Source organism: Nilaparvata lugens, chromosome 4 (assembly GCF_014356525.2).
Source record: "Nilaparvata lugens isolate BPH chromosome 4, ASM1435652v1, whole genome shotgun sequence".
Classification (NCBI taxonomy): domain Eukaryota; kingdom Metazoa; phylum Arthropoda; class Insecta; order Hemiptera; family Delphacidae; genus Nilaparvata; species Nilaparvata lugens.
In genome coordinates, this window is record NC_052507.1 from 26746220 (window position 1) to 26774103 (window position 27884).

The 27884-nt window shown below is 36.3% G+C and overlaps 2 protein-coding genes across 2 annotated transcripts in view; one reads left to right on the forward strand and one right to left on the reverse strand.

Moving 5' to 3' along the window:
• Positions 1-15229, forward strand: part of LOC111050734 (dual 3',5'-cyclic-AMP and -GMP phosphodiesterase 11A) — a 99368-nt gene extending 84139 nt beyond the window's left edge. The window contains exons 18-20 of the mRNA XM_039427212.1: positions 111-211; positions 1036-1336; positions 14986-15229. Of these exons, the coding sequence (XP_039283146.1) occupies positions 111-211; positions 1036-1336; positions 14986-15087 (504 nt within the window). The 3' untranslated portion in view covers positions 15088-15229. The remainder of the gene's footprint in view (positions 1-110; positions 212-1035; positions 1337-14985) is intronic.
• Positions 15230-15396: 167 nt separating this feature from the next.
• Positions 15397-27884, reverse strand: part of LOC111050733 (poly [ADP-ribose] polymerase tankyrase) — a 34347-nt gene continuing 21859 nt past the window's right edge. The window contains exons 6-15 of the mRNA XM_022337082.2: positions 26616-26962; positions 25533-25736; positions 24092-24664; positions 22253-22578; positions 20839-20999; positions 20447-20601; positions 19497-19680; positions 18885-18993; positions 17785-17941; positions 15397-16736 (exon numbers count right to left, since the gene is read on the reverse strand). Coding sequence (XP_022192774.1) covers positions 16671-16736; positions 17785-17941; positions 18885-18993; positions 19497-19680; positions 20447-20601; positions 20839-20999; positions 22253-22578; positions 24092-24664; positions 25533-25736; positions 26616-26962 — 2282 coding nt within the window. The 3' untranslated portion in view covers positions 15397-16670. The remainder of the gene's footprint in view (positions 16737-17784; positions 17942-18884; positions 18994-19496; positions 19681-20446; positions 20602-20838; positions 21000-22252; positions 22579-24091; positions 24665-25532; positions 25737-26615; positions 26963-27884) is intronic.

The window sequence follows — 27884 nt, forward strand, 5'->3', positions numbered from 1 at the left end:
GATGAAAAAGATGTAATTTCATCTTTGAGAAAACTCCTTGTAAGAAATTTCGTTGTAGTATTTTTTTATTGAAACCGATAGAATGATTGATATTCATCTACATTTTTCAGAATCTCAACATTTTCTCCTCACTGAATGCAGAAAGCTATTCACAAGTGATGAAAGTATTAAAACATAGTATTTTAGCAACAGACCTCTCAACCTACTTCCAGTAAGTAATATTCATTATCTACAACACTATTGCATTCATTCTGAACTTGAGTTTTATGTACAAAGTCATGAGTAGGCTATAGGTTGAAAATCTGATGGATCAAACTTTTCTGCTCGATGTGCTAAATATGTGAGTAGAACCACTACCTCTGTTTACGGTAGTGTTTACTAACACTTGAAATTTTGAAATTTGATAGCTTGGATTTTTTAGATTTTCCATATAGGTACTCATTTATTCAATTTTTGTATGACTTATTAGTATTTTTGAATGTAAATAACTTTGAAACGGTTTGAGATATATTGATGTGCGGTTTCGCTATTTATTTTCTCTTGAAATTCTGTATCGAAATCATGTATCATAACCACCTTTCCATTAAAAAAGAAGAAGTTTGATTCAAAGTGGCGGTTCCAAGATGGTTGACCAAAATTTTGATGCGACAGAAAAGTAGTTTTTTTGTTCAAATAGGATCCCCAATCAGACCTATCATCAAATTTTCCTAGTGAAAGAAGTATTCAACTGTTTCCAAACTTTTCACCAACACTGTACATAGGTCTATTAATATGTGATAACAGAGGTAACAGTATCTGTGGTAACAGTCTACCATTGTTCAATAAATGCTCATCTCGGCAGACTACGTTCGAAGTTATTTGCGCTGGTGGAGAGTATATATTTGTGGTAACAGTGGTTAATAGTATATCTGAGGGTGTATCTGTGGTAACAGTGGTTAACAGTATATCTTAGGGTGTATCTGTGGTAACAGTGGTTAACAGTATATCTTAGGGTGTTTATGTGGTAACAGTTTGTGATTGTTCAATTTTTGACAGACTACGTCCGAAGTTCTTCGCGCTGGTGGAGAGCCGGCAGTACAGCTGGGGCTGCGAGGAGCACCGGGAGTTGCTGCACTCGATGCTGATGACAGCGTCGGACATCGCGGCGTCGTGCAAGCCGTGGCCCGTGCAGCAGCGGGTGGCACAACTGGTCACCACCGAGTTCCTCGTGCAAGGCGACAAGGAGCGTCACGAGCTGCACATCCAGCCACAGGCACTCATGGACCGCGAGCGCCAGCACGAGTTGCCGCAGCTGCAGATGCGATGGATCAGCGACATCTGTCTGCCGCTCTACACGGTCAGTTCCCCCCCCCCACCTACAAATATTGACCCAGACTATGTCAAACTATTATCAAGTCATGACTAGATACTAGGGGCTCATTTTTGTTATTTTATTTGTTGATGTTATTTTGAATTATCAGGCCACTACATAAAATAGCGAGTAATTGCTGGATCAACATCTGTCTGCCGCTCTACACGGTCAGTCCCCCCCCCCCTACAAATTTTGACCCAGACTATGTCAAACTATTATCAAGTCATGACTAGATACTATGGGCTCATTTTTGAATTGATGTTATTTTGAATAATCAGGCCACTACATAAAATAGCGAGTAATTGCTGGATAAACATCTGTCTGCCGCTCTACATGGTCGGTTTTCCCCCATGCCAATATTAAACCAGTAGACTATGTCAAACTATTATCAAGTCATGACTAGATACCAGGGGCTCATTTTTGAATTATTGTTATTTTGAATAATCAGGCCACTACATATAGCGAGTAATTGCTGTATCAACAACATCTGTCTGCCACTCTATACGGTCAGTTTCCCTGCTAATATTGTTCCTACTTTATGGGTTTTTCACTTTGATCTATTACTTCTGTTAACTGTCTTTTTTATGTATTTTTTTTTGCTTGTATTATTTTAATTATTAGATATTCGAATACTGTATATTGTTCTTACATTTTTTGTATACGATATTTTTCTACTGTTATTTTTCTTGTTAAATTGGTGTTTTACCGTTGGAAGTTGAATGAATGAATAATTTATTTATTAGCCCATTAGACAATAGTAGTATAAAAAGGAGGAGTCTGGTGCACAAGTGCACCAGACTCCTCCTTCACCTCAAGGTCATCCAGGTCAATCACCCTAACCTCAAGGTCATCCAGGTCAACCACCCTAACCTCAAGGTCATCCAGGTCAACCACCCTAACCTCAAGGTCATCCAGGTCAACCACCCTAACCTCAAGGTCATCCAGGTCAACCACCCTAACCTAAAGGTCATCCAGGTCAACCACCCCCACCTCAAGGTCATCCAGGTCAACCACCCTAACCTCAAGGTCATCCAGGTCAACCACACCCACCTCAAGGTCATCTAGGTCAACCAGACCTACCTCAAGGTCATCCAGGTCAACCACTCTAACCTCAAAAAAAAAATAATAAAATAAAATAAAATAAAAAAAAATAAAATAAAATAAAATAAAATAAAAAAAAATAAAAAAAAATAAAAAAAAATAAAAAAAAATAAAAAAATTAAAAAAAAATTAAAAAAAAATTAAAAAAAAAAAAAAAATAAAAAAAAAAAAAATTAAAAACACATAAAATCAGGAAAAAAGGGAAAAAAATTCCCTCCAGATCCTCAACTGGGGTATAAAAGGAGTTGTTCTACAAGGAGTGGGACATTGTGTCTTGACAGTCGTGCCGTCAGTACGTGTGTGTACCACCAGTACGTGTGTGTGATTTTAGTATATTGGTTTTGGATCACTTTCATCTTTATCAACATCAAGAGTAAGTACCATTTTATAGTTCTATATATATTTATATTATATTCATGATTTAAAAATTAAGTCCAAAAGAGTAGAATTTTGAAGTAGTTTGAGACTACGAAAATGACAAGTTTAATTATGAAATGGGTTCCAATACATAGAGTACATGACATAGTCAAAAATGACTAGTGTAATTATGAATTAGGTTCCAATACATACAAGTTATGAGTTTAATTATGAATTAAGTTCTTCGAGTTGGTGGTTGTAATCCATCCTAACCTAAAAAACGTATAATTACAAAGTAGATCCTAGACCTCCATTCACATTCCCCCATACAGCTCCAGACCATTATCCTTAGAACATAAACACCATAGAGTAAATGACATAGTCAAAAATGACTAGTGTAATTATGAATTAGGTTCCAATACATACAAGTTATGAGTTTAATTATGAATTAAGTTCTTCGAGTTGGTGGTTGTAATCCATCCTAACCTAAAAAACGTATAATTACAAAGTAGATCCTAGACCTCTATTCACATTCCCCCATACAGCTCCAGACCATTATCCTTAGAACATAAACACCATAGAGTAAATGACATAGTCAAAAATGACTAGTGTAATTATGAATTAGGTTCCAATACATACAAGTTATGAGTTTAATTATGAATTAAGTTCTTCGAGTTGGTGGTTGTAATCCATCCTAACCTAAAAAACGTATAATTACAAAGTAGATCCTAGACCTCCATTCACATTCCCCCATACAGCTCTAGACCATTATCCTTAGAACATAAACACCATAGAGTAAATGACAAGTTTAATTATGAATTAGGTTCTTCGAGTTGGTGGTTGTAATCCATCCTAACCTAAAAAACGTATAATCATAAAGTAGATACTAGACCTCCATTCACATGGTTGTAATTCATCCTAACCTTAAAACCGTATAATCACAAAGTAGATCCTAGACCCCCATTCACACTCCCCCATCCCCACCCATCCCCATAAGTAGATCCTAGACCTCCATTCACATGGTTGTAATTCATCCTAACCTAAAAACCGTATAATCACAAAGTAGATCCTAGACCCCCATTCACATCCCCCCATCACCACCCCACCCTACCATATAGCTCCGGACCATCATCCCTAGAACATAAACACCTATGAACCTCCATCCCCTGACCCACGATCCTAGATACTGATTCACTGCCTTCATCCCCCACATCTGCTGATAGTGATATATATATATATAGAGAGTTGAATACTGCATACCATACTAATACAATATTGTTTTGCATTGTTCCAGATGAGCAAAGCTGTACGATGTCAGCAAACAGCAAACTCAGTGGATGAGTTTGTTGTCCTGGAGGAGGCATTCAAATCCCGACTCACGACTCTATACTACAATAATGCATACAAGGATGAGCCTGCCAAAGATTTCCACACCTTTCTGAGCAGTCTGAAGGATAAAATTGTTCACATCATCAGTCAACAACTGCAGACACATGGAGCAATGAAGTTCAATCTAGTATTGGAGGCAACATATTTCCGCAGCACCCTTGATAAGACCTTCTTCGATCAAGAAGAGTTCCAGAATGTTGCCTTCAAAACTCCAAACTACAGCATCTTCAGTATCATCAATCTTCCAGACATCATCAACCAAGCGTGCATGACCCTACTGGATGAGGAGTCGAAATTCGAAGGAAATTCCAGTGGATGGAGTCTGCTTATCATCGATGGATTGCTTATCAGAAGTAGACCTCAATCCATAACACCAGTCATCCAACCACAACCAGTCATCCAACCGCTACCAGTCGCCCCACCATCGTCACCAGTCACCCCACTATCGCCGCCAGTCGACCCACTATCGTCACCAGTCGCCCCACTATCGCCAAGAGTCGCCCCACTATCGCCAAGAGTCGCCCCACTATCGCCAATAGTCGCCCCACTATCGCCGCCAGTCGTCCCACTATCGCCGCCAGTCGCCCCACTATCGTCACCAGTCGCCCCACTATCGCCACCAGTCGCCCCACTATCACCGCCAGTTATATAGCCACAACACCTACAGGCATATAGCTTCGATCGTAAGCCCACATACTCAAGTGGCGCTCGGCCAGCATATTCATCTTTAAACTTTCCAAGCACCATTTTGTTTGCATCCGAGTAGCATGGGTGGTTTGCAGGGTACTCTGAAGTGTCAAAGGCATCTTTCAGTTGTTGGTTGTTGATGATGTCATTGTACATGTCCTCTGTCTTGACAAGGTAGAATAAGCTATCAGTATCTTGATATAGGAGTTGAAGACGGTCCTTGTAGATGGGCTTCATGATGTTATAGTGGAATTCATACATGAGGGTTTTGCTGATGTCGAGCACTGATAACCCTATGTAGATGGGTTTATTGAGCTCCACTTTCTCTTTATGCATCGTAACAGCACAAATATTCTCGCCAAAGATGATGCGGTCCTTGTACACTGGTCGAGCAATCAGTTTCTTTAATCGATTCTCGTCATTCACTAGCTCCATACTCACCCTTTTTCGCACATTTTCCATTGTCTTGCCAAAAACTGTGTTGTTCATAAGTTTGAAAAGAACTTTTTCTTTGACTGCTGTCGAAGTCTGGTGTTTAGCATGATGTAGGGTGCTAGGAAGTCCTCCTGCTCAAACCGCACACCTCGATAAACTTTAGTGATTTTCAATCCATGCTGTACTGCTTGCTTGAGGGTGCGGTAATGACATACATAATGTTTGCGATTGCTTAGAGCTGTCATGAGTCGTATATGATTAGATTCAAGAGTTTTTTTGTTCTCTGCAAGAAATGGGAAGTCGTTGTGCTCATCATGCAATTCGGTACTCAATGTCCACCTCTAGAATGTATCCAATCTCCATATCATCCCCTAAACCTGTAATACCCATTGTTACTGCTTCCAATTCAGTTAGATGTCAACTCAGTCAAATGTCATTGATACCAGATGGTGATAAAGAATCATCAGTAATTTTGCTGTATGATAAGGGAAAGTATTATTGTAATAATGTTCGAGAAAGTAAAATACTATTGAATGTATAACCATTTGTAATATAATAATAATAATAAAGAAATAAACCCTCATTGGCTGATCCACTGTCTAAAACTACTCTCATGTAATGATGTAAACATGTATGAAATAAACCTCATTTTTTGTGTTAACCATTGATTGAGAGTTTCATTAATTCATATAGGTAAAAAATCACCTTACTTTACTTTCAGCATTGTAATTTCAACGACCCCACTCCACCTCCCTCTGTCACATGACCAATAGCCACCAGCATTGAGGACTCTAGCTCAAGATGGTCATGCACGACCTGTCACTCTACATGGTCATGGAGACCTATCACTCCAGATCAATATATACATGGTAGACCTACTGGATCAAGATGTCCATGGAGACTCTAGATCAACATGACCATGCTGCTCTAGAGATCAAAATGGTATTGAAGATAGATATTTTCAATGACTCCCACTCCATGTTCAGACATGACATATTTTCAATGACCCTCACTCCTCCTGTCACATGTCTGTATGGCATAATTGGGTTGTCTACTCAGTGGTCAGTCAGTCAGTTCAATTACTGATCAGTCTGATCAGTAACTGATCAGTCTGATCAGTAACTGATCAGTCACTGTTCAGTCACTGATCAATAACTGAACAGTCACTGTTCAGTCACTGAACAGTCACTTATCAGTCTGATCAGTTATTGATCAGTCACTGTTCAGTCACTGTTCACTTACAGCAAGCTGCAATGAGCTTGGACATAGTTGTTGGAGTATACATAGTATAGGAGTTAGAAGAAGGCTAGAATTGCTCATATAGGTAAAAAATCACCTTACTTTACTTTCGGCGATGCAATTTCAGCGACCCCCACTCCACCTCCCCTGTCAAATGACCTTGGCTCCACCCATCACTGCTCTTAGCCTGGATGACGTCACATTGGATTACAACCTTCTCTGCTCACATTGCACAACATTATGCAACAATTTTCTAGTTATCTTTGCACATGCGCAGTATCCTTCTCCTTAGCTGTATCCCTATAAATACTCCAGAATAATTGACATTCGCTCAGTTTGATAGTAGCAGCGAAGCAGTGAACATGGCTTCTTCCAAAGTGTTTAGTGTTTCACATTGGATTACAACCTTCTCTGCTCACATTGCACAACATTATACAACAATTTTCTAGTTATCTTTGCACATGCGCAGAATCCTTCTCCTTAGCTGTATCCCTATAAATACTCCAGAATAATTGACATTCGCTCAGTTTGATAGTAGCAGCGAAGGAGTGAACATGGCTTCTTCCAAAGTGTTTAGTGTTTCTCAGCTCTGTGGTAATAAAATAAAGCCTACCAATGAGCGGTTTGGTTTGTGGCTGCTGACAGAAAATCTATGCAATGACAACCTTATTACAGACATTGGGGAAATTGATTACACTGCTGGAGAAGAACTGTTGGTGCAGGATGAATCAAATCTTGTGCCTATAACAGAACCGTTTTGTGACAATATTATGCTGGTAAAGGTTTGTGGTTTGGAGGACTGCCAAGAACTGGATAAAAGACATTTTATTCTAAAGAAGGAGATGTGTGGATCATTCAACTTGTACTTGAGAGGAAAATTCTCCAAAATGGTGTCAGCTAAGCATGGAGTTAAAGCAAAGTTGCCATACTTATTGGACAGTGGAAGCGATATGTCAAAGAAGATTCTACAACTGCTTGGGGAGGACAACTATAGAGAAGTGCAGCAGAAGTACTACAATCCAGTGGGGATACCATACAAAGTAGAGCTTGCCGATGTCCCCATTGCTACATTAATGGAGGATTACCAACAATATTGGAGCAGCTTAGGAAGGAACATTTCTATCTTCTGGACTTGGACATAACACAGGACTTTGCTGGAATATTTAACAAGAGTGGAATGTGTGATTTTCTAACTACAAATCATTGTTTTTGTTTCCAAGGAGAATATAAAGAAGACTATAATGTAATTGTGAATAATGATGGAACTGTTGGAATTGATTGCTTGACTTGGGTTAATAATAATGTGAGAGTAAAAATTTATAATAAGTTTGTTTGTCAAATGACAAGCCCTGGTGTAAATAAGCAGCTAGGTAACCATATTGTAGACTTTATTGCCTGTCCAGATACAAGATTATGTGAAACCTTTACCTCTGACTTGGCTAAAATGCATGGTATTACTCGTTTGGAAGCAACAATTTATAACTACAGCATTAGAAATAACTATAGCTCTAATCAATTTGACCCTATTCAAGATTGCTTGTCACTCTTAAATGACAGTAAGAATTATTTCCAAAATGCTCCTATATTTTCTGTATCCTTAGCTAAAATGTGGACTAAACTGACAAGCAATTTAAAGAATAGCTGTTGTTTGGTTTTTAACAATCTCTTACAATATGTCTACTGGGGAAATAGCAATACCAAGAAATTGACTGGAGTACAATTAAATCTTCCTACCAATCCACAACAACGAAATAAAATAATATCCTATGTAATCTCTGCATTTAGCTTTAATCTACTACCCATTAATTATGTGGAAATTTTTGAGGATACAGACAACAAGGACAATATTAGTTTTATACAAAAGTGTTATATTAAGAGTGGCGAGACTTATTTCTCCAAGTCAACCACAGCTTTCTCTACAATATCCAAAGAGTTTAACCTAGAGGAGCTAGGTCTTGCAAAAACGAGTAATGTAACACCACAAGTTTTGAGAAAAAGAACAAATGTTAACTCTAAGCTTGCACCTTTTCCTGTTAAGGAGATAGAACCTCTGTCTCCAATCACAATACTATCTACCAGAAAGCGTAAGCTAGAGTTGGATGAGATTAATCTCAAACGTAGAAAGGTAGAGTTTTTAGAGGCTACAGAGAGCATAAAGAAGCAGCACAAACAACTTATAGAATTTGAGAAGGAGATTGAGAGCTTAAGAGAGCAACTTGAACCATATTTTTATTCACATTGGTGGAATTTTGAGCCTAGTGGGGTTTATAATGTGACTGCATTTTCTGTAAATAATAAGGGAAAATTTCCATATGTAGGTGTTTTAGGAGAAAAGGAAGGCTCGAAACATGTGTACATTGTAAAAGGGTATCACAAAAATGTTTTTCTAAATGCATACAAAGCAATAGAAGACTTTAAGAAAGTGGGTTATTTTGTAATCCCATACAATGATCAAAAAGAAATTATTTGTCTACCAAGGGGAGAAACTATTTGTGAAATTACCACCAATGGCATGACAAGCTATAAAGGTAACACATTTCCAAAAATACAAAATCTAAAATTTTTGTCAGATGTATGGAAAAACTTGGAAGACACCCATTCACACAGACAGAAGTGGAGCAATTCAACAACATTACTATGCTGGAAATTAAAGGGAAAGTAAAAATAGGACAGTGCAAAAGATTAGAAGAGTTACCAGAAGGTACAGAGTTGGTCATTATTGCAATAAAAGAGGTGTACAATAGAAACAAGATACGGTATATTTTACAGTTTGAGAGCCTGGAAGAATTGTATGTGTCTAACTATTGGATGGAGGAGGAATTTGAGAGCTCTAACATTGATTTGAATTATAAAATTAGAATTAAGCTAGATGTTCTAAAGCATAATCCCAGTAGACATAAGGAAAGAGTTGTATTTTGTATTTAATTTAGGGTATTGTAAATAGTGGAAAATGTAACATTATAATATTAATAAAGAAATTATTGTAACTTATTTGACTTTGATTATATATCCCAACAATCCTATCCACACCTAAGTTTGGGGCTCTTGGGGGGTCCTAACCTAATATGTAATGCAATAACTGCAATAATAATAATAAGCATATAGCTTTTATTGGTGGAGAGCCCCTTACAGGTGGATCCATCTTGCCATATGAGCCATGACATTGGATACATGGACCCTATAATTTTAGGTGGACTCTGAGCCACCATGGAAGACATTAGTGTAGTGGGCATGGACCCTACAATTTTAAGTGGACTCCGAGCCACCATGGAAGACATTAGTGCAGTGGGCATGGACCCTACAATTTTAAGTGGACTCCGAGCCACCATGGAAGACATTAGTGCAGTGGGCATGGACCCTACAATTTTAAGTGGACTCTGAGCCACCATGTAAGACACTAGTGCAGTGGGTGTGCACTAGGTGCAGTAGGTGTGCACTAGGTGCAGTAGGTAGTGCGCAAACATAACTATACTAGATTATTGCATAATGTTGTGCAATGTGAGCAGAGAAGGTTGTAATCCAATGTGACGTCATCCAGGCTAAGAGCAGTGATGGGTGGAGCCAAGGTCACATGATAGGGGGAGGAGTGGGGGTCGCTGAAATTGCATCGCCGAAAGTAGAGTAAGGTGATTTTTTACCTATATGATTATAGCCGAGGAGAAAGACTTCTTCAGCTGTATATTCTATTCAATACTGAAGATTAATTATATGTTTGCCAATAAATACTATGTGTAATGAGCCATTTGTTATTAATGATTATCCTACTTCCTCATATAGATAAGAAATTAGGTTGTTATGCTTTCAATGAAAATATCTATTGACATGTTGCAATAGGTGACCAAGATGCAAAATATCAAAAGATATCCATTATGGTGTAATGGTATACAACCCTGTATACTTACCTTATCAATTGGGACCCTACATCAATCTCTACCCCTGAAGGTTTGAACCCTGGACCTACAGCATGGAAAGCGGCGCCGCTAACCACTACACCATAATGGATATCTATTAACTAGCTTCAACTATATGCTATTTCAGTATTGACCCAGAGGAAACATCTATGTTGATGTGCAAGATTCTGACCTACTATTATTATTATTATCTATGGATGAGGTGTTGAACATTGAATTAATAAAACTCTCAATCAATGGTTAACACATAAAATGAGGTTTATTTCATACATGAGAGTTAGTTTTAGACAGTGGATCAGCCAATGAGGGTTTATTTCTTTATTATCATATTACAAATGGTAATACATTCAATATTAACTGATTGGTGTGATGAGGGCTACTGTCAAATTGAAACCGTCTTGGCCTCAGCTGGTGGGATGATTGGTGGCGGTGGTGGGTTGACTGGTAGCAATAGTGGGGCGACTGGTAACGATAGTGGGACGACTGGTGGCGATGGTGGGACGACTGGTGGCGATGGTGGGACGACTGGTGGCGATAGTGGGACGACTGGCGGCGATAGTGGGACGACTGGTGGCGATGGTGGGACGACTGGTGGCGATGGTGGGACGACTGGTGGCGATGGTGGGACGACTGGTGGCGATAGTGGGACGACTGGTGGCGATAGTGAGTGGCTCAACACTCCACCATCTGGAACAATGCAAAACAATATTGTATTAGTATGGTATGCAGTATTCAACTCTATATATAAATCAACGGATGTGGGGGATGAAGGTGGTGAATTGGTATCTAGGATTGTGGGTGGGGTGTGTGGGTGGGTCAGGGATGGAGGTTCGTAGGTGTTTATGTTCTAGGGATGATGGTCCGGAGCTGTATGGTGGGGTGGGGATGGGGGAATGTGAATGGGGGTCTAGGATCTACTTTGTGATTATACGGTTTTTAGGTTAGGATGAATTACAACCATGTGAATGGAGGTCTAGGATCTACTTTATGATTATACGTTTTTTAGGTTAGGATGGATTACAACCACCAACTCAAAGAACCTGATTCATAATTAAACTCATAACTTGTATGTATTGGAGCCTAATTCATAATTACACTAGTCATTTTTGACTATGTCATTTACTCTATGTATTGGAACCTAATTCATAATTACACTAGTCATTTTTGACTATGTCATTTACTCTATGGTGTTTATGTTCTAAGGATAATGGTCCGGAGCTGTATGGGGGAATGTGAATGGGGGTCTAGGATCTACTTTGTAATTATAAGTTTTTTTTTAGGTTAGGATGGATTACAACCACCAACTCAATGAATCTAATTCATAATTAAACTCTTAACTTATATGTATTGGAACCTAATTCATAATTATAATAGTCATTTTTGACTATATCATTTACTCTATGTATTGGAACCTATTTCATAATTAAACTTGACATTTTCGAATTTAAGTCATTTTAGAATTTAATTGTCAGTCTCAAACTACTTCAAAATTCTACTCTTTTGAACTGAATTGTTAAATCATGAATATAATATAAATATATATATAGAACTATAAAATGGTACTTACTCTTGATGTTGATAAAGATGAAAGTTATCCAAAACCAATATACTAAAATCACACACACGTGGTACACACACGTACTGATGGCACGACTGTCAAAGACACAATGTCTCACTCCTTGTAGAACAACTCCTTTTATACCCCAGTTGAGGATCTGGAGGGAATTTTTTTTTCTCTTTTTTCCCGATTTTATGTGTTTTTAATTTTTTTTTTTTTTTATTTTTTTTTTTTTTTTTCATTTTTTTTATTTTTTTTTTTATTTATTTTTTTTTTTTTGAGGTTAGAGTGGTTGACCTGGATGACCTTGAGGTAGGTCTGGTTGACCTAGATGACCTTGAGGTGGGTGTGGTTGACCTGGATGACCTTGAGGTAGGTGTGGTTGACCTAGATGACCTTGAGGTGGGTGTGGTTGACCTAGATGACCTTGAGGTTAGGGTGGTTGACCTGGATGACCTTGAGGTTGGGGGTGGTTGACCTTGATGACCTTGAGGTTAGGGTGGTTGACCTGGATGACCTTGAGGTTAGGGTGGTTGACCTGGATGACCTTGAGGTTAGGGTGATTGACCTGGATGACCTTGAGGTGAAGGAGGAGTCTGGTGCACTTGTGCACCAGACTCCTCCTTTTTATACTACTGACAATGTTTTTGATTGTGAATCTAATATGAAGGCATGACTAGATTCTAGGGGCCTATTTTTAAATTGATGTTATTGAGAATAGTCAGGCCACTACATAGTAAGGGCCAGACCATATTAAGCGTTTTTCATGCGTTTTCTGACATTTTTTTCAGAATCGGCAAGGCAGGAAGCTCTCCGATTGGCCGGTCGCCTTAAAAACCGTGTAAAATCGCTTATTGTGGTCTGGCTCTAAGTAATGAAGCTAGAATAAGTTATTCTATTGATTATCTCCCAATTAATGACTTGATGTATTTTTGTAGATTAATAAATGGCAGCATCAGGCCATTGTATAAAATTATTTCCTATGTAAGGCAATTGTCAATGTATTGCATGTAATAATATTTAAGGTCCAATAACTTATTACAAGGTCTTCAAATATATCTATATATGTAAATCAATGATAGGAGCAATCGCACATCCTTTATAGGTAATGAATTTTGCAACAAATATACAGCCTATAATACAGTATGTACAATATAGTCTTGGCAGATTGAGGTTAGAACTATCTACAATATGTACTATATGAACTTTGGTATAAACATTATAAAATCTATTTGATCGGCTTCCAACTCTTTAGCCTACTTCTTATTAGTTCTTTGAGCTGTGTAGGTAATAAATTATATTTTTTCGTAAGGGCTACAGTACTCTTGAATATAAATAAAAATTAAAGTACCTTTTAAGAAAAGGGTACTTGGATTTTTATTTTTTATTTCTATATCATAAATGTATGCGGCTTCAGAGTGAAACACTCAACAATAGACCAAGTGCATAGGATTGTGAATCTAATAGAGAAGAGCCTTGAAGAGAAAAAAGTTTGTTCAGCAGCTTTCCTTGATGTAGGGCAAGCTTTTGATAAAGTGTGGCATGAAGGTCTTCTTTTCAAACTGAAAAAAGTGCTACCAAAGCAATTTACAGATATATTAAAATCCTATCTGACTGACAGATACTTTAGAGTCAGGCATGAAAATTCATATTTTGATTTGAAGGAAATAAAAGCAGGAGTTCCTCAAGGAAGTGTTCTAGGACCATTTCTCTACCTACTCTATACCAGCGATATTCCCAGCCTTGATGAGAATACTACAGCAACATTTGCAGACGATACTGCCATATTATCAGTAGACAGTAATATTCATATTGCAACAGAAAAACTACAGAGATCCATCAACAAAATTCAAGATTGGACTAGAAAGTGGAGGATGAAACTAAATGAAGCAAAGTCGATTCACATCAACTTCACCAATAAGAAGGACCTGCCCATACCAATAACAATCAACAACCAAGTTGTACCATATGCCAATGATGCCAAGTATCTAGGTATGACCTTGGACGCAAAGCTTCGCTGGAAGGCCCATGTCAAGAAGAAGAGAGAGGAACTTGGAATCAAATATAAGAAGCTGTATTGGCTGATCGGTAAAAACTCCAACTTACAAATCCAAAACAAAGTACTTTTGTACAAACAGATATTAAAGCCAGTATGGACATATGGTATACAACTTTGGGGGTGTACCAAAGACAGCAACATCAATGTAATACAACGGTTCCAGAACAAGGTGCTGAGGAACATTGTGGATGCTCCTTGGTATATCAGGAACAGCGATCTTCATAGAGACCTGCACGTCGACCTGGTGTCCACCGAGATCCAGAGGCATGCGGAGAGGCACGAGGGGCGACTGCACCAACACGACAACGTTGAGGCGATCCAGCTGCTAGACAATGGAGGGTTGGTGCGGAGGCTCAAAAGGAGGAAACCGTATGAGCTAGTGTAGTGCTTGTTCAATTAGTGTCCAGTGAAAGAGCAGAGCAGTGATTGAGTGAATCTAGCTTTTATAGTACAATCATAAGTGTACATATTAATTAAACAATCAATATCAGTGAGAATATCTAATGAGATATTCGCTGTTAACATTTTCAAGTAGTATGTTAGGGTAGAAAAAATTAGCTCATTAGTCTCCAGACTAGATAGCTATAGTATTGTACAATAAAAAAAAATAAAAAAATAAATGTATGCTTGAGCTTCTGACTCCTTGATTATCTACTGATTTGTCTCCTCAGACTTACAGCATAATAGAAATATAATAATCACAGATTAGCGTATCAACTGAGTACTACTTACTAATTTACTAAGTGATTTTCAACTGAATTCTGAAATCAGAAAAACTGAAAAAATGCAATAGATCTCAAACACTTTACAAGTAAAAAATTCAAATATAGTACAGTAGAAGGAAAACTAGTTCTAATTGCCGTTTGAAATCTTGTGAATGAATGTTTTTGTGTTGCAGTCTCTGGGTCAGATGAATCCCAAGTTGAACGTGATGACTGAAGGTGCCATGGAGAATATGGCGCATTGGGCCGAGAAAGCCGCTGAAGCCAACGTAACGTGATAACATCACCCAGTACCTCTACCAAGCAATACTTAATATTACCCTCAAACTGTAAATAGGTGTACTTGTGTAATTGCAACTTGCAACAATACCTATAATTCTTCTGTAAACTGAGTTACCATTAAAAAGCTTTACTACCTGATTTAATAAAATTCATTCAACCACTATTTCCCCTCGTTGATTCTGTGTAATTCATGAGGTAAAAGATTATACAAATCAATTCCATGAACGGTGCATTTAAAAAGACTATAGATAAACTAATAGCTGATTAGAGTATAGACATGATAGGTTTCAATGAAACTATAAAGATACCACCGGTGAATTATTTATTGTAATTTCAATTATATGTGCTCCAAAATTCAAAATACATTTCTCATCAACATTATAATTACAACAAACTTGTGATATCAATAGGTAGGAGACATACACCAGAAAATTTACAAAAATCACAGGAATAAAATTAAAATTTCACTAAGACTGAGATAAACAATGGTAAGGTAATACAATTCAATATTCATTACGCAGGTTTTTCGTTAGAAAAACGAAATTTTAAATTTATTGAATAGAATAATTTAAAATTAGCTGTCAACAGGTTAAATTTGATAATTGTAATGATATCAGCTTCTACGTATTTTTATTCACAGGTGAACTTAATAAGAGACAACTTGAAACTTACTTTTATTGAACAATTAAGATGATAAGTAATGATTAGTATTAGTTGATGAAGTATCTAATTTGTATTAGCGTATTCTTCAGTTAACAACTATACACTATTTCTTTCAATAATGGAAATTAGTAATATTTATATCACCATCTACAGCCAAAAAAGGGCCAAATTGTTCAAAATTACCATAAAATGGTATTTTACTATTAATAATATAAGGAATATCAGTCATGATTATATTTTTTTCAGAGTAGTATAATGATTACACAAGGAGTTCAAATGGATATTATTAAGACCAAAATACTGATAATAAATGCAGCATATTGCTAGTTTATACCATCAAGAATCAAAATGGAATAGTTATTTCTCTCATCTTGAACAGAATTTGAATCAGTTAACATAGACTTAAATTTAATTTTCAATCATAAATAGATGGAACGAGGAAATTGATAAATGGGCGACCATCAATTTAAGAAACTACATGATTATATTATTTCAATAATAAGGAAATTACGCTGAATTTGAACATTATCACAAAATTATCTAAATACAACCTTTAATAAATTCAATATCTTAGTCTCTAAAGAACACTTCTCACTTTCCACATGAACTATCGATGAAATATACAGAGTAAATGATAAGAAAACAATACACTGACAATGAATATCATTTCATCCGACGAATTATCACAAAACTTGTCATTTATTGTTTAAAAGTGCCAGTTTAACCACTTTATAAGCAATAAACCGCATAATGGTGACAACTGTTAATAATAACTATTTGAAAAGCATGCAGTTTGCTCTAAAGAACAACTGCAACACAGTTATTTTAAATTAATGCTATTTCGATTGATTGAACTCTGATAAAATCCAGCAGATGAAGGTAAATCTTGAAATAGGCGAGGAATGTAATCTCTTCTTCATCTTGTGTCAGTCATTTCTTCGGGTTTGACTATTTGATATGTTATAGAGTACTCCGGATACGCCTGTGAGAAAACCATACAAATATTAATAGATAATTATTATAAATATTATAGATATAGATAAATAGATATTTATTGTCTATAAATAAATGAAATAATGTTCAAGTCAAAATAGAGTATTTTTTTGTGCTGAATGATGACCAAATAAGCTTCTTCTTGTGTGTGAGCAGAATGATATAAGATGATCAATCATGCTATTCGAACTGAATCCTAGGCTCAGCCATTGCAAACGCTCCACTCCAGCTAGTTGCGACGATTCAGCTCAGCTAGGCCTCATTATTTCAATATAATTCTCATTTATAACTCTTATCAAGGCTTAATTCTCACCACAATGATTGATTTTTAATTTCAAATATTTGAAAGATACTGTGCGCCAGAATGAAAAATTTCCATTGTTTATAGAAGTTGAGAATTGAAAATAAGGAAAAATCATTACATAGTTCTGAGTTGGGTAGTTTTCTAGTGCTTTTCCAAATATCTTAGGAATGATGAAACGTTGACGCAAATTATTGACAGTATTATAGTGAAGTAATACTGAACGTCATCGTAAATTATTGACAAAAACAATCACTAAAGATGAAGTGTAAAAGAATTGATTCATTTAGAAAATGTAAGATTCACAGAAATTCATATAAGTATTACAGATCCATTTTTACATCAATAACTTCCATCTATCTATATCCTTGTATCTTGTAGGCTTTTAGATATTCAACAGGAATTATTTTCTTAGTTGACAAATACATGATCGAATCATATTATGAGAGATAGAATAGATAACTTATTTAATTAAAACCTAATTTAATTGAACTCAATTTTATCAAAATCCAAAAAATGTAATCAGGGGTCTATTTCATAAAAATTGAGAATTTTCTAAAATCGAAGTACAGTACAATATTATTAATTTGTCATAGGTTACATTATTGTTACCTGTTCTCCCCTGTATATGTACAACGTATTTTTGGATCTATTTCATGAGAATTTTTGAGAAAATTTTCCAAGACCGCAGTACAGTACAATATTTTTAATTTGTCAAATGTTAAAATATTGTTACCTGTTCTCCCCTATATACAACGTATTCTGGGAAGTTGAGTCCTCCCGAGCTGGGTCTACCAGCCACCGAGTGATGACCGGGCGGCGCATGCGCCATCTTCATTGCGTTGAATTGTAGGAACGATTTGCCGAGAGTCACGCGACACAACAGAAGGTGTCTGAAATCATCATAAAAGTTGCCTTGTTGAACCAACTGCAAAATCTTTTTCGGACAGAAGTTGATGCTGCTTTGCTCTACAACTTTAGCAATTCAGAAACCTGATTATAAAATCACAATGAAACGTTTTTAAAGTAAAGTAGTTAACTTAATTGATACAATTATTTATGATTTATTTGATAGATTGTAACATTACGTCAAAATTGAGTATCAATCATTTTCACTTGTCAATTACAAAATCTAGTCACAGAAGATCTATTTCAAACTTGACTAAAATGCAACAAACATGGCAGTAAGCAAATGCAAAGTGTCATTTTGTTGTAAAACAGTCATTTAAAATAATGCCTGATTACTGGATAAAATTGTAGATTGTATTATTGATATGCAATAATGCTTACATTCCTTACTAATAAGTTTTATAACATTTGGCTAATGTGATAGAATATCATTTTACTGATTGAGAAATAGAATTATTTAGAAAAATGCCTATGCATTATAAAATAAAAAAATAACTTATCAGATTTCCATCCACAGCCTTAATGTTCAAGACAGAGAGAAAATTCTTTTTACAAATTTACGAACCACTTAATCATATTATTTTATGCAAAATGTAGGAGAATCCATGCAAGATTGTTAATTTTAGTAGTATCATTAATTAGATCAGGTGACACTTCAACAAGAATTTAATGAAGCATTGATGAAGAGGAAACTGACTTAAGGATATCTAGATATTCATCAACTAGAAACTACATTACATAAAAACTGTCAAAATGCTGTAGGAAAATCTCAAAATTATCTCGTCCTGTAATTATGAAACAGATCTTTCATGATTTGTGATATGAAATAATGAATTAATAATGGTTTTCATTCATAAACTTATTATATTCAGAATCTATTATTGTGGAACTTGAAAAATAATAGAGGAATGCGAATATTCATTATACCTGTGACACACGTAACAGGATCTGTCTTTATGTATAGCACAGCCAGTTCCGCCACAGATACCATACACGTATTGGTTGCTCTTCGATGAATGTTCAGCAAAATAAATTCCTGTTGAGCAGACAAATTTTGAATAAAAATTAAATTGATCAAACTATTAGTCATGCAAATCTTCCACACATAAAATTTCTATTAAAAGAATTATTAACTTGGTACAGATTATGAAAATATATTTTTATTTTACAAGAGATGTAATCTTGAAGCAGTCTTAGTAGGGTTCAGAGAGTGTTACATAGATGATATTTTATAACATTATTAAAATTTATAGATTAAGCCCCAGTGGTGAAAAAGAACCTAAATTATTTTATTACCCCGTAGACTCATGAAATAATAAAATCAATAATGTAATGATCAAGTTTAATGCTGTATTATAATTTAGTTACAAATTACGTGGAATAGGGAGAACCTTAACATTTTAACAAATGTATCATAAGTAGCCAAGCTCAGAGATATCCACTTAATTCAAATCAGATTGAGAACATAATCCAATAAAAATATATACTTCAAGAGGGAGATATTTAATTATCGCATGAATGGAACAATCAATTTCATACCTGCTCCAAACATTCCTCCAATGTAGGCATGACGTTCATCAAATCCTTTTTGAACGATTGCGTTGATGAAAGATGATCCATGGAACAGCATTCTCTCGTTTGGCTGATTCCCGTTTTCTTCAGCTACTTCCATTCTTCTGTGAGTGTAACGTTCCCACAGTTTCCGATTCTGTACTTTTTGAATCTGCAGATGGAGAAAATGCAATTAGTACATCCACCAAAATCAACAATAACTTGGATGCTATTCTAGATTGGGAAAAACAATAATGCAAATGATAAAGAGAGAAGGCAAAATTAGTAAGAAAAAATTATCCGGTATTAGAAAATGTACTTTATAGAGGCGATAATAAATGTACATAACCTTTAGACTGATTATTTTAAATTAAGGTTGGTTAAAAGCAGTTTTGGGCGAATGCCTGTTGTTTACACCTGAATTGTATCTATTGTCTATGAATAAATAAATCAAATTTATTATTCGACATCATTTTCATGAATTACATCATGATAAAAATAAATTTAATTTTGAAAATAAACACTGTCGCCAAAAATATTCGCGAAATTCATTCAATCATTATAAAAGTGATTCAATTGAAGGTACTACACGTTTACATCCAAATCTGTTCCTCTAGAGCTTATAAAAACAGTATATATCTACAATGTAAGTAATGTATCGAATTATTCAGCAAATCAACAACTTTTTTAATTTTTATATATTGAATTTATATTATTGCATTTCATTTTTCTTTTGAATATATATCATTTGTAAAATTGGTGTGAACCGTTGGAATTTGAATAAATGAGCAAACTTAATTTCAAAACAATTAAGCATGGTTGGAAACAAAAGATTCTTAGTTGATTCCAATTATAAGCTCAGAATATGATAAATTAGAGTGCAATTATTAAGGATTTAAATATTTATGACTTCCAAGACAAATATAAAAAAGACTCACCCTAATAATATTATATCTGTTGAAAACACCTCCAGCATGTCCATCGCGGTGTTCTTTGATAGTACTCTGCATCTCCTCTTCCACAGCCATGAACTCCTTGTCATCAGGCAGCAAATCAACCACCAAAGTGCCCTGATTTATGCACGTCAAACCACCTGCAATTGTTCAAGTGAAGATATGCTTCATTATTAACTTCTAAACTCTTCTCATGAATACTGTATAACCAGTCTCAATTCAAATTTAAAGTAGATATGAAAAATATTCAATAATATAATACCTCCATTGAATTATCGGCAGATTTGGAAAAGTTGGATTCTATTAAGTTTTGCTACAATTATCTGAAAAATGTCTGATTTTAAATAATTATACTGTAAAATCGTACAGCTACTTACCACTGTACGAGTTGAGTTTTTCGATGCCTTTGATAATTTTATGCCTGTAGCCATATGCGGAGATTCCAACCTGCTTGAGATCGTCATGGCTCATCTCAGCAAGAATGTCAAGCGTGATTTGTTCTCGTTCCAAAAGATCGAGCAGGTGATCCAATCCCAAACTGGAAACAAATGGAAATCAGCAAGCATGACAAAAACACGATCCATCAACTATTTCTCATCAGTCGTATTTTGTGCTCATATAATTATTTATCTCCTATAATAAAAATCATGTACTACTTTTCAATAATGAGTGAAATTATTAAGAGTAATAACGTCAGTCTACAATATTAATTCGCACCCTTTTTTTTACTAGAATCTATGTTCTGCTTCTCAGAAAGTTCAAAAAACATCAACTATCATTTACTATTGTTACATAGATGTATATATTATTGCTATCAACTCAACTCACATAATATGCTGGAGAATTTTAAAGTTCTCCTATTCTTAGTGTCAGCCATTGCATGTTATTTCAATAACATGTATTAAGAACGGTATTAAGGAAAGGAAATACATTCAAATTCAGATAAAAAAGATACGTTAGTCTTAGTTATTCAAATAACTCCTATAGAAGTCATGTCCTACTTTTCCAAGAAGCAGCTAGTTCCTTACTAATTTTTATAAATATGATACATTTTTCAATATAATTTATTGAATGATGGAATAGTCTGGATTTCATCAAGAGGATAAGTTATTTGGAGCCGTTTGCACAGTCAAAGCTTGAACTGAATTTTATCAACTGGTGCCTTAAACTCAAAATGAACCACACTTTAACGTAGGAGACTTGATAAGGATTTAATCCAGTTTAAAAATGCAATTTTGTTCAACTGTCACCTTGCACTCAGTGCCGGTTGCACAAAAGCCTGTTAAATTTTAACCGTGATTTAATACCACGGGAAACCAATCAAAGGAGCCTTCCTTAAAAAAAATATTCTCTGATTGGTTCTCGTAGCATTTAATCATGATTAAAATTTAACAGGCTTTTGTGAAACCGGGCTTCAGTCTCAGTTTTTCCTCACACATAAACTAAAATCTATTTTTTATTCATCAGCTGAAAAATATTACACATCATAGGAATAATTTATTTTATGTTAGAAGCCTCTCGCTGATGATTAACATGTGTATTTGTATGTGTAAACATGACATGCATGTTCATCATGCTTGTTCTACCATTAGTGGCCAGCCTAAGAGGAGTCTCCATTTCTCAAATTTCATCATTATGTTTTGTTTTTTTTGGAGAATAAAAATGTAATTTCGATATGGGCTGTTATTGCATAAGCTCTTTGTTGTATTACAAAATGAGATCCATTTCATCCAATCAATAAAGATGGATAACATTAGTCGTATTCAGCATTCATATAGAATTGTTGCTTACCTAGCCAGGAAGCCGGCGAGAGTGCCGACATCGAGTGAGCTGGGTGGGCCGGCCTCAGAGTGCGGCACAGAGTCGGTGCCGTCGCCGCGCTGCTTGGTAGGTATGGGCGTGCTGAGGCACATGGAGGCACCCGACGGCATCACCACTGTCTCCGTGTGGATGGCGGGTGCGGGCGTGGGGGTGGGTGTAGGGGTCAATGACCCGCCCTGTGCCGGGTGCGACGCCATGGCATCCTGCAGCAGACAGCGCACGTCCTCGGCGCAAGCCAGGTCCAGCGGCGTCTGACCCTCCTGGTTCTTCAGGAACGGGTCGGCTCCGTGCGCCAACTGACACAAACATCAGACATTAAATTCATGGGAATTAACATCATAGAGAAAAGATAGCATAATCAAATCAGTAGATATCAGTTGTAAATAATCATCATAAAGTAGATATCCCATGGCATAAGTAGTTTATATTCCAAATTCCAAGCCGATTACTGTCGACTATTGACTATTATTATTTTTTGGCCGGGTGAAAGTGTAAGAACAGCTCATTATGAGACTACCAACGTCACATTGCTTCACGAAAAAGATCTACTAAAACTATCGGCTTGATTTAACAGTGAAATTTGGAACATAAATGCCTTAGAACATAGATACCATGAGTTATAGTTACCATGAGTTTCTAATTATAGTATTCTTACTGAGAATATGTAAACCTACAACTATCACGGATATATAGAAGATAATAGATGTTGTGAAATAATTTGATTCATCGGAAGTAAAATCATGAATACTCAGGAACATTACAATATTAGACATTGGACATATTCAAAATCGACAGTAAAATTAGATATATTAGACACATAATCTGTTGATGCATAGATTTGATGTTTGGATATTGTGTTTGACTACTGTGACATTCTATTTTATTTAAAGGTACTTAGCATTGTGACTGTTTTTATTTTTGTATCTGATTGTGTATATTGAATTTTGTATGTGACCTGGCTCAAGTACTGATGTACTCAAATAAAGATCATTGAATCATTGAATGTAAAATTAGTTCTAATATTTTTGTAAGATTAGATATGAAAAGTTCTGAAAAAAAATTATAAAACGTTCCTATGGATAAAGGCGAACCCATTTACTGCCATTTGCACAGTGTTTAAACCAATTAAGGGTAGTTCAAAAACCCTAAGGATCGTTTGAACAGTGAAAGCTTCAACTGAATTGAATCAGCTGGTAGCTTAAACTCAAATTAACCACATTATAACAAACGAGACTTGATTATGGATTTAATCCAGTTTAGAATAAAATTTCTTTCAAACTGGCACTGTGTAATTGGCACTTAGTGGCATATTTATAAGCGTATGTCATGATAATGGGAGGATGGATAGGTTGAAAATTAAGTTTGAGATAACTAGCTAGTACCACAAATACATGAGAATTTAAAACCTCCTGGGGACTGAAAGTAGCCTCATTTAGATATCATAGGTGGCATTTCATCGTGGAAATGAAAGCCTTGTCATAAGTTAAGTTTGGGCTCACTTTTTTAGAAAATAATCATAATAAGGATTGGTTTATTTATTTATCTATTATTTATTATTGTTAACGTATAATGAGACAACACGTTTTCTTTTTTGGTTACACCATCAGACTACAAACGTTTCCCTCAGAACGGAAAGGTTGCACTCAAGTCTATAGAAGCACAAAAAACTATTGGAAACTAACTTCTATCCGATACGACTTTTTTCATTATCATATTAAATCTTTGTGCATAGTTCCAAATAGGAAATCAATAGTTGAACTCCACAATTTTGTATAACTACATTGATAATAAGATCTAGTTTCTACTTACAAGTAGAGCACTGAGCTGCGTTCGGCCCTTCTGGGCAGCCTCGTGCAGCGGTGTGAAGCCCCACTTGTCAGTGGCATTGACAACCGTGCTGAACTTGATGAGCAGGGCGGCGATGTCCAGATGCCCGTAGGAGCTGGCATTGTGCAGCGGAATGAGGCCACCCTTGTCCTGGGCGTTCACGTTGGCTCCGTGCTCCAGAAGGTATTCAGCGACTTCCAGGTTGTTGTAGCCGGCAGCGAGATGGAGCGGCGTGGAGTTGCGACCCTGGGTGTCGCGACAGTTAATGTTGTCGGTGGTGAGCAGCCGCTGCACGCGGGCCAGGTTGCCCTTCTTGGCGGCGTCGAGCAGCGCCGCATTGCCACGCAGCAAGTCCACCACCTCCTGGTCGCCCTCGCGCACCAGTTCCACAGGCGTCGCGCCGTCGCGGTTCTTCTTGGTGGCGTCGGCGCCGTGCTGCAGCAGCAGTCGCACTATGTCGTACTTTCCCTTGGCGGCCGCCTCGTGCAGTGGCGTGAACTTCCACAGGTCGGCCACGTTCACGTTGGCGCCGTGCTTCACAAGCATCTCAGTCACCTGTCAAATACAATATTTGCCTTTAGTTTCCACAATGAAAGGAGAATCATTTCATTTCCAATTTCCAAAAATCTCGACAGTCACCTGTAATTATTATTCAACAGCATATTTGCATTGAGTTTTCACAATGAAAGAAGAAGAACTTGGTTTTATTTTCTTAAAATATCAAGAAACTACTCAGCTGAGATTGACTTGGTTGCTTACGAACCCAGAACTAGAATCGTATTAGTTGGTTGCTGATATTGGTTTTACTTGGTAAAGAGTTCGTAATAAGTTCGTTCTAAAGAATCAAATACAGCCCTTATTGTTGGAAAAATTAAAATGTTAGAATTGAAGGCGAAATTGTAATGAGAACAAGGGGTGGCTCAAGGCAGTCGTTGACCTGGAGAAATATACATTAGATGAATGGTTATCTTCTCTTCGCTCAGTAAGATACCATATTTAGATCGGTATAAAGTCAGCCTTTTCTAACCCACAATTTTTACGGTGAGCATTGTCATTTCCTATTCATTAAGATAAGAATAAATTGTTGACCCTATAAATTAAATCAACAACTTGAGACTTGAACATCATACGTTTTTCAAGAATGTATAAAATGCTTTGAGCTGCTTGTCAAGGTACAAAGTTGAAAAATGTAAATTCATTTGGTAGCTAAATATTAATAATGTTACAAGTTACAACAACGAAAGAGTGCTCATCACATAATTTGTACTCACTTCAGTTTTGAGTAAATAAATTGTTTCGATCTTTCCTAGTTATAAATGAAAACTCTCTCGCGAGATACTTTCAAAACTACATTCAACTCTCGCATACAAAACTAGACAATTTTTAAATAAATGAGCATTTGAATGGATCAGGAGGTACTTACCTCATAGTGGCCGTAGGAGCAGGCATTGTGTAGAGGCACAAGACCGCCCTTGTCCTTGGAGTGGACGTCTGCACCGTGGGCCAACAGGAACTCGACAACATCGACGCGGTTGTAGCCGGCCGCAAAGTGAAGCGGCGTCGAGTGCCGGCCGTCCAGGTCGCGGCAGTTCACTATGTGCGGGTATGCCGTCAACAGTCGCTGCACCTAAACATAACAAACAAAATCACTCATATCAGTAATCATACCCTAACATTAGATATCCATTTGCAATTACTTTCAATGCAAATAAATGAATTTGAACTTGAATATCATGAAATTTTGACTCCCAGGAGTATGTACTGATTGCATTTTCACAGGGTGGCACAGGGGACGGAAAATGTTGAACTTTACATATATCAGCACTGTATAGCCGGCAGTTGTTTGATATGTTGGACAATTGATGTGAACGCTTTGCCGTTCAGTAGTAATGAATTTTATCGACTTACGTAGATCGTGCCATCAAGCTCAAAATAAGATCTGGAAATCTGATTGAGTCAGCAGTGCCGCTTTGCCTAGTTTGACAATCGATCCTCAACTTCCTGCCAACCTGAACAAGGCAGTAAACCACTTTCCAACCATATGCTTAAAATTCAATTTAAACTGATAGTTTTCTAGTTATTGACGTTTTTCAAAAATATGGAAAAATCTATAAAAACACTTCACTTATTTGGGCTACTTTTGTTCAAATTAATAAAAACAATATAAAAACTTGTAGTACCCTTTAATGAAAAAACTTTAAAACATTTTAACTAAAATATTTTATTTTGATATTTGTTAAAATATTTCAAAGTTTTTTTTTCAATAAAGGGTACTACAAGTATTGTTTTTATGTATTTAGAAAAATCTATATATCTCGGAAACTAAGATAGATATAAGGAAATTTTGCTGGACATTTTTTGTTGCAAATTTCATGAAGTATCTATCCATGGTCTTCGGCTGTTACACCTTTCGTGGGAAACTCTGTATAACCTAATATATTTAAATAATTATCGAATATTAATCAATATTAATTTATATCCAATATAGATTAAAAATAATATATACCTGTTCCGAATCACCAGCTTTGGCAGCCTCCAACAGCTGATTCTCTAGATCGAGGACAGCGGGAGGCTCCTGCAGTATCTTGTGCACGTTGTCGCTGGCGACTTGCAGCGCAGTGAAGCCCTGCAACGACACGATGCTAGTGTCGACCGAGTAGGAGAGCAGGATGCGGCACGCTTGCACGTTGTCGTCGCGTGCACAGCGGTGCAGTGCCGTCTGCCCCGAGGCGTCCAGGGCGTTCACCTTGGCGCCCAGTCGCAGCAGAGTGTCCATCATGTCGCAGTGCGACACATCGGTCGCCACGTGCAGCGGCGTCAGAAACTCCTTGTTCTTCTCGTTCACGTGTATGCCTATCAAGCAAACACAACAATAATGATAATCGTATTTAGGCCCGTATTTAACAGTTTATATTAATCGATCCTCAATTTACTGCCAACCTAAACAAGGCAATAAACTATTTCTGAGTATTTTTTTCAAAGAATTTTTCTAGCTTAAATTCAGAAGTTGAAATAAAATAAATATATTATCCAGTACCTTTTAATGTCTTATCAGTGCATAACATGTTTCAAACCATTTTCAAATGTTATAGCTCTCATGTCTTTAATTTAAAAATGACTCATGAATAGAAACATTTTATGCACCAATAAAATATAAAATTGTACTGATATTTTTATTTATTCCAACTTATGAATTTGAATTGAAGTAGCAAAATATACTTGTGTCCATGTTTCACATAGTCAGCTGAGCTTTAATGTTTACAAGTTTGTGTTTTTTCAATGGTTCCAAATTTTTTAAAATAACTCGAAAGTATTAGTTTCAAGTGGTAATTGAGTAGAATATTACTTATCAATTTATTAATTCAAGTCATCTAAATTCAAAATTTATAGTTTTCATGTTTATTTTTGACTAAAATTTTATAAAAATTGTACACGTTAAATACTAACCATATCTTGGACTTTGTCACCTATAAATTTGGAAGAAAAGTAGCACAAGGACTACCTTATTATATTATCTTCTATAATGTTATTGCATTAGTGTCATTTGCATTGTAAATGAATGAAATGAATGTTTTTAGCCCTAATGATTGTATCTCACCTCACCACACTACCTGACAACAAATTCTCGTGAATAATCTACAGTCCACAAACCAGAGACCTGAACCAGACTTTTGCCAATCTAGCTTGCCCGTACAATCGCATATTTACAATCTTAGCATGGAAAGTTATGTTATAGGAGCTGATGAACAGGAAGTTACACGATTTTCAACTGTAT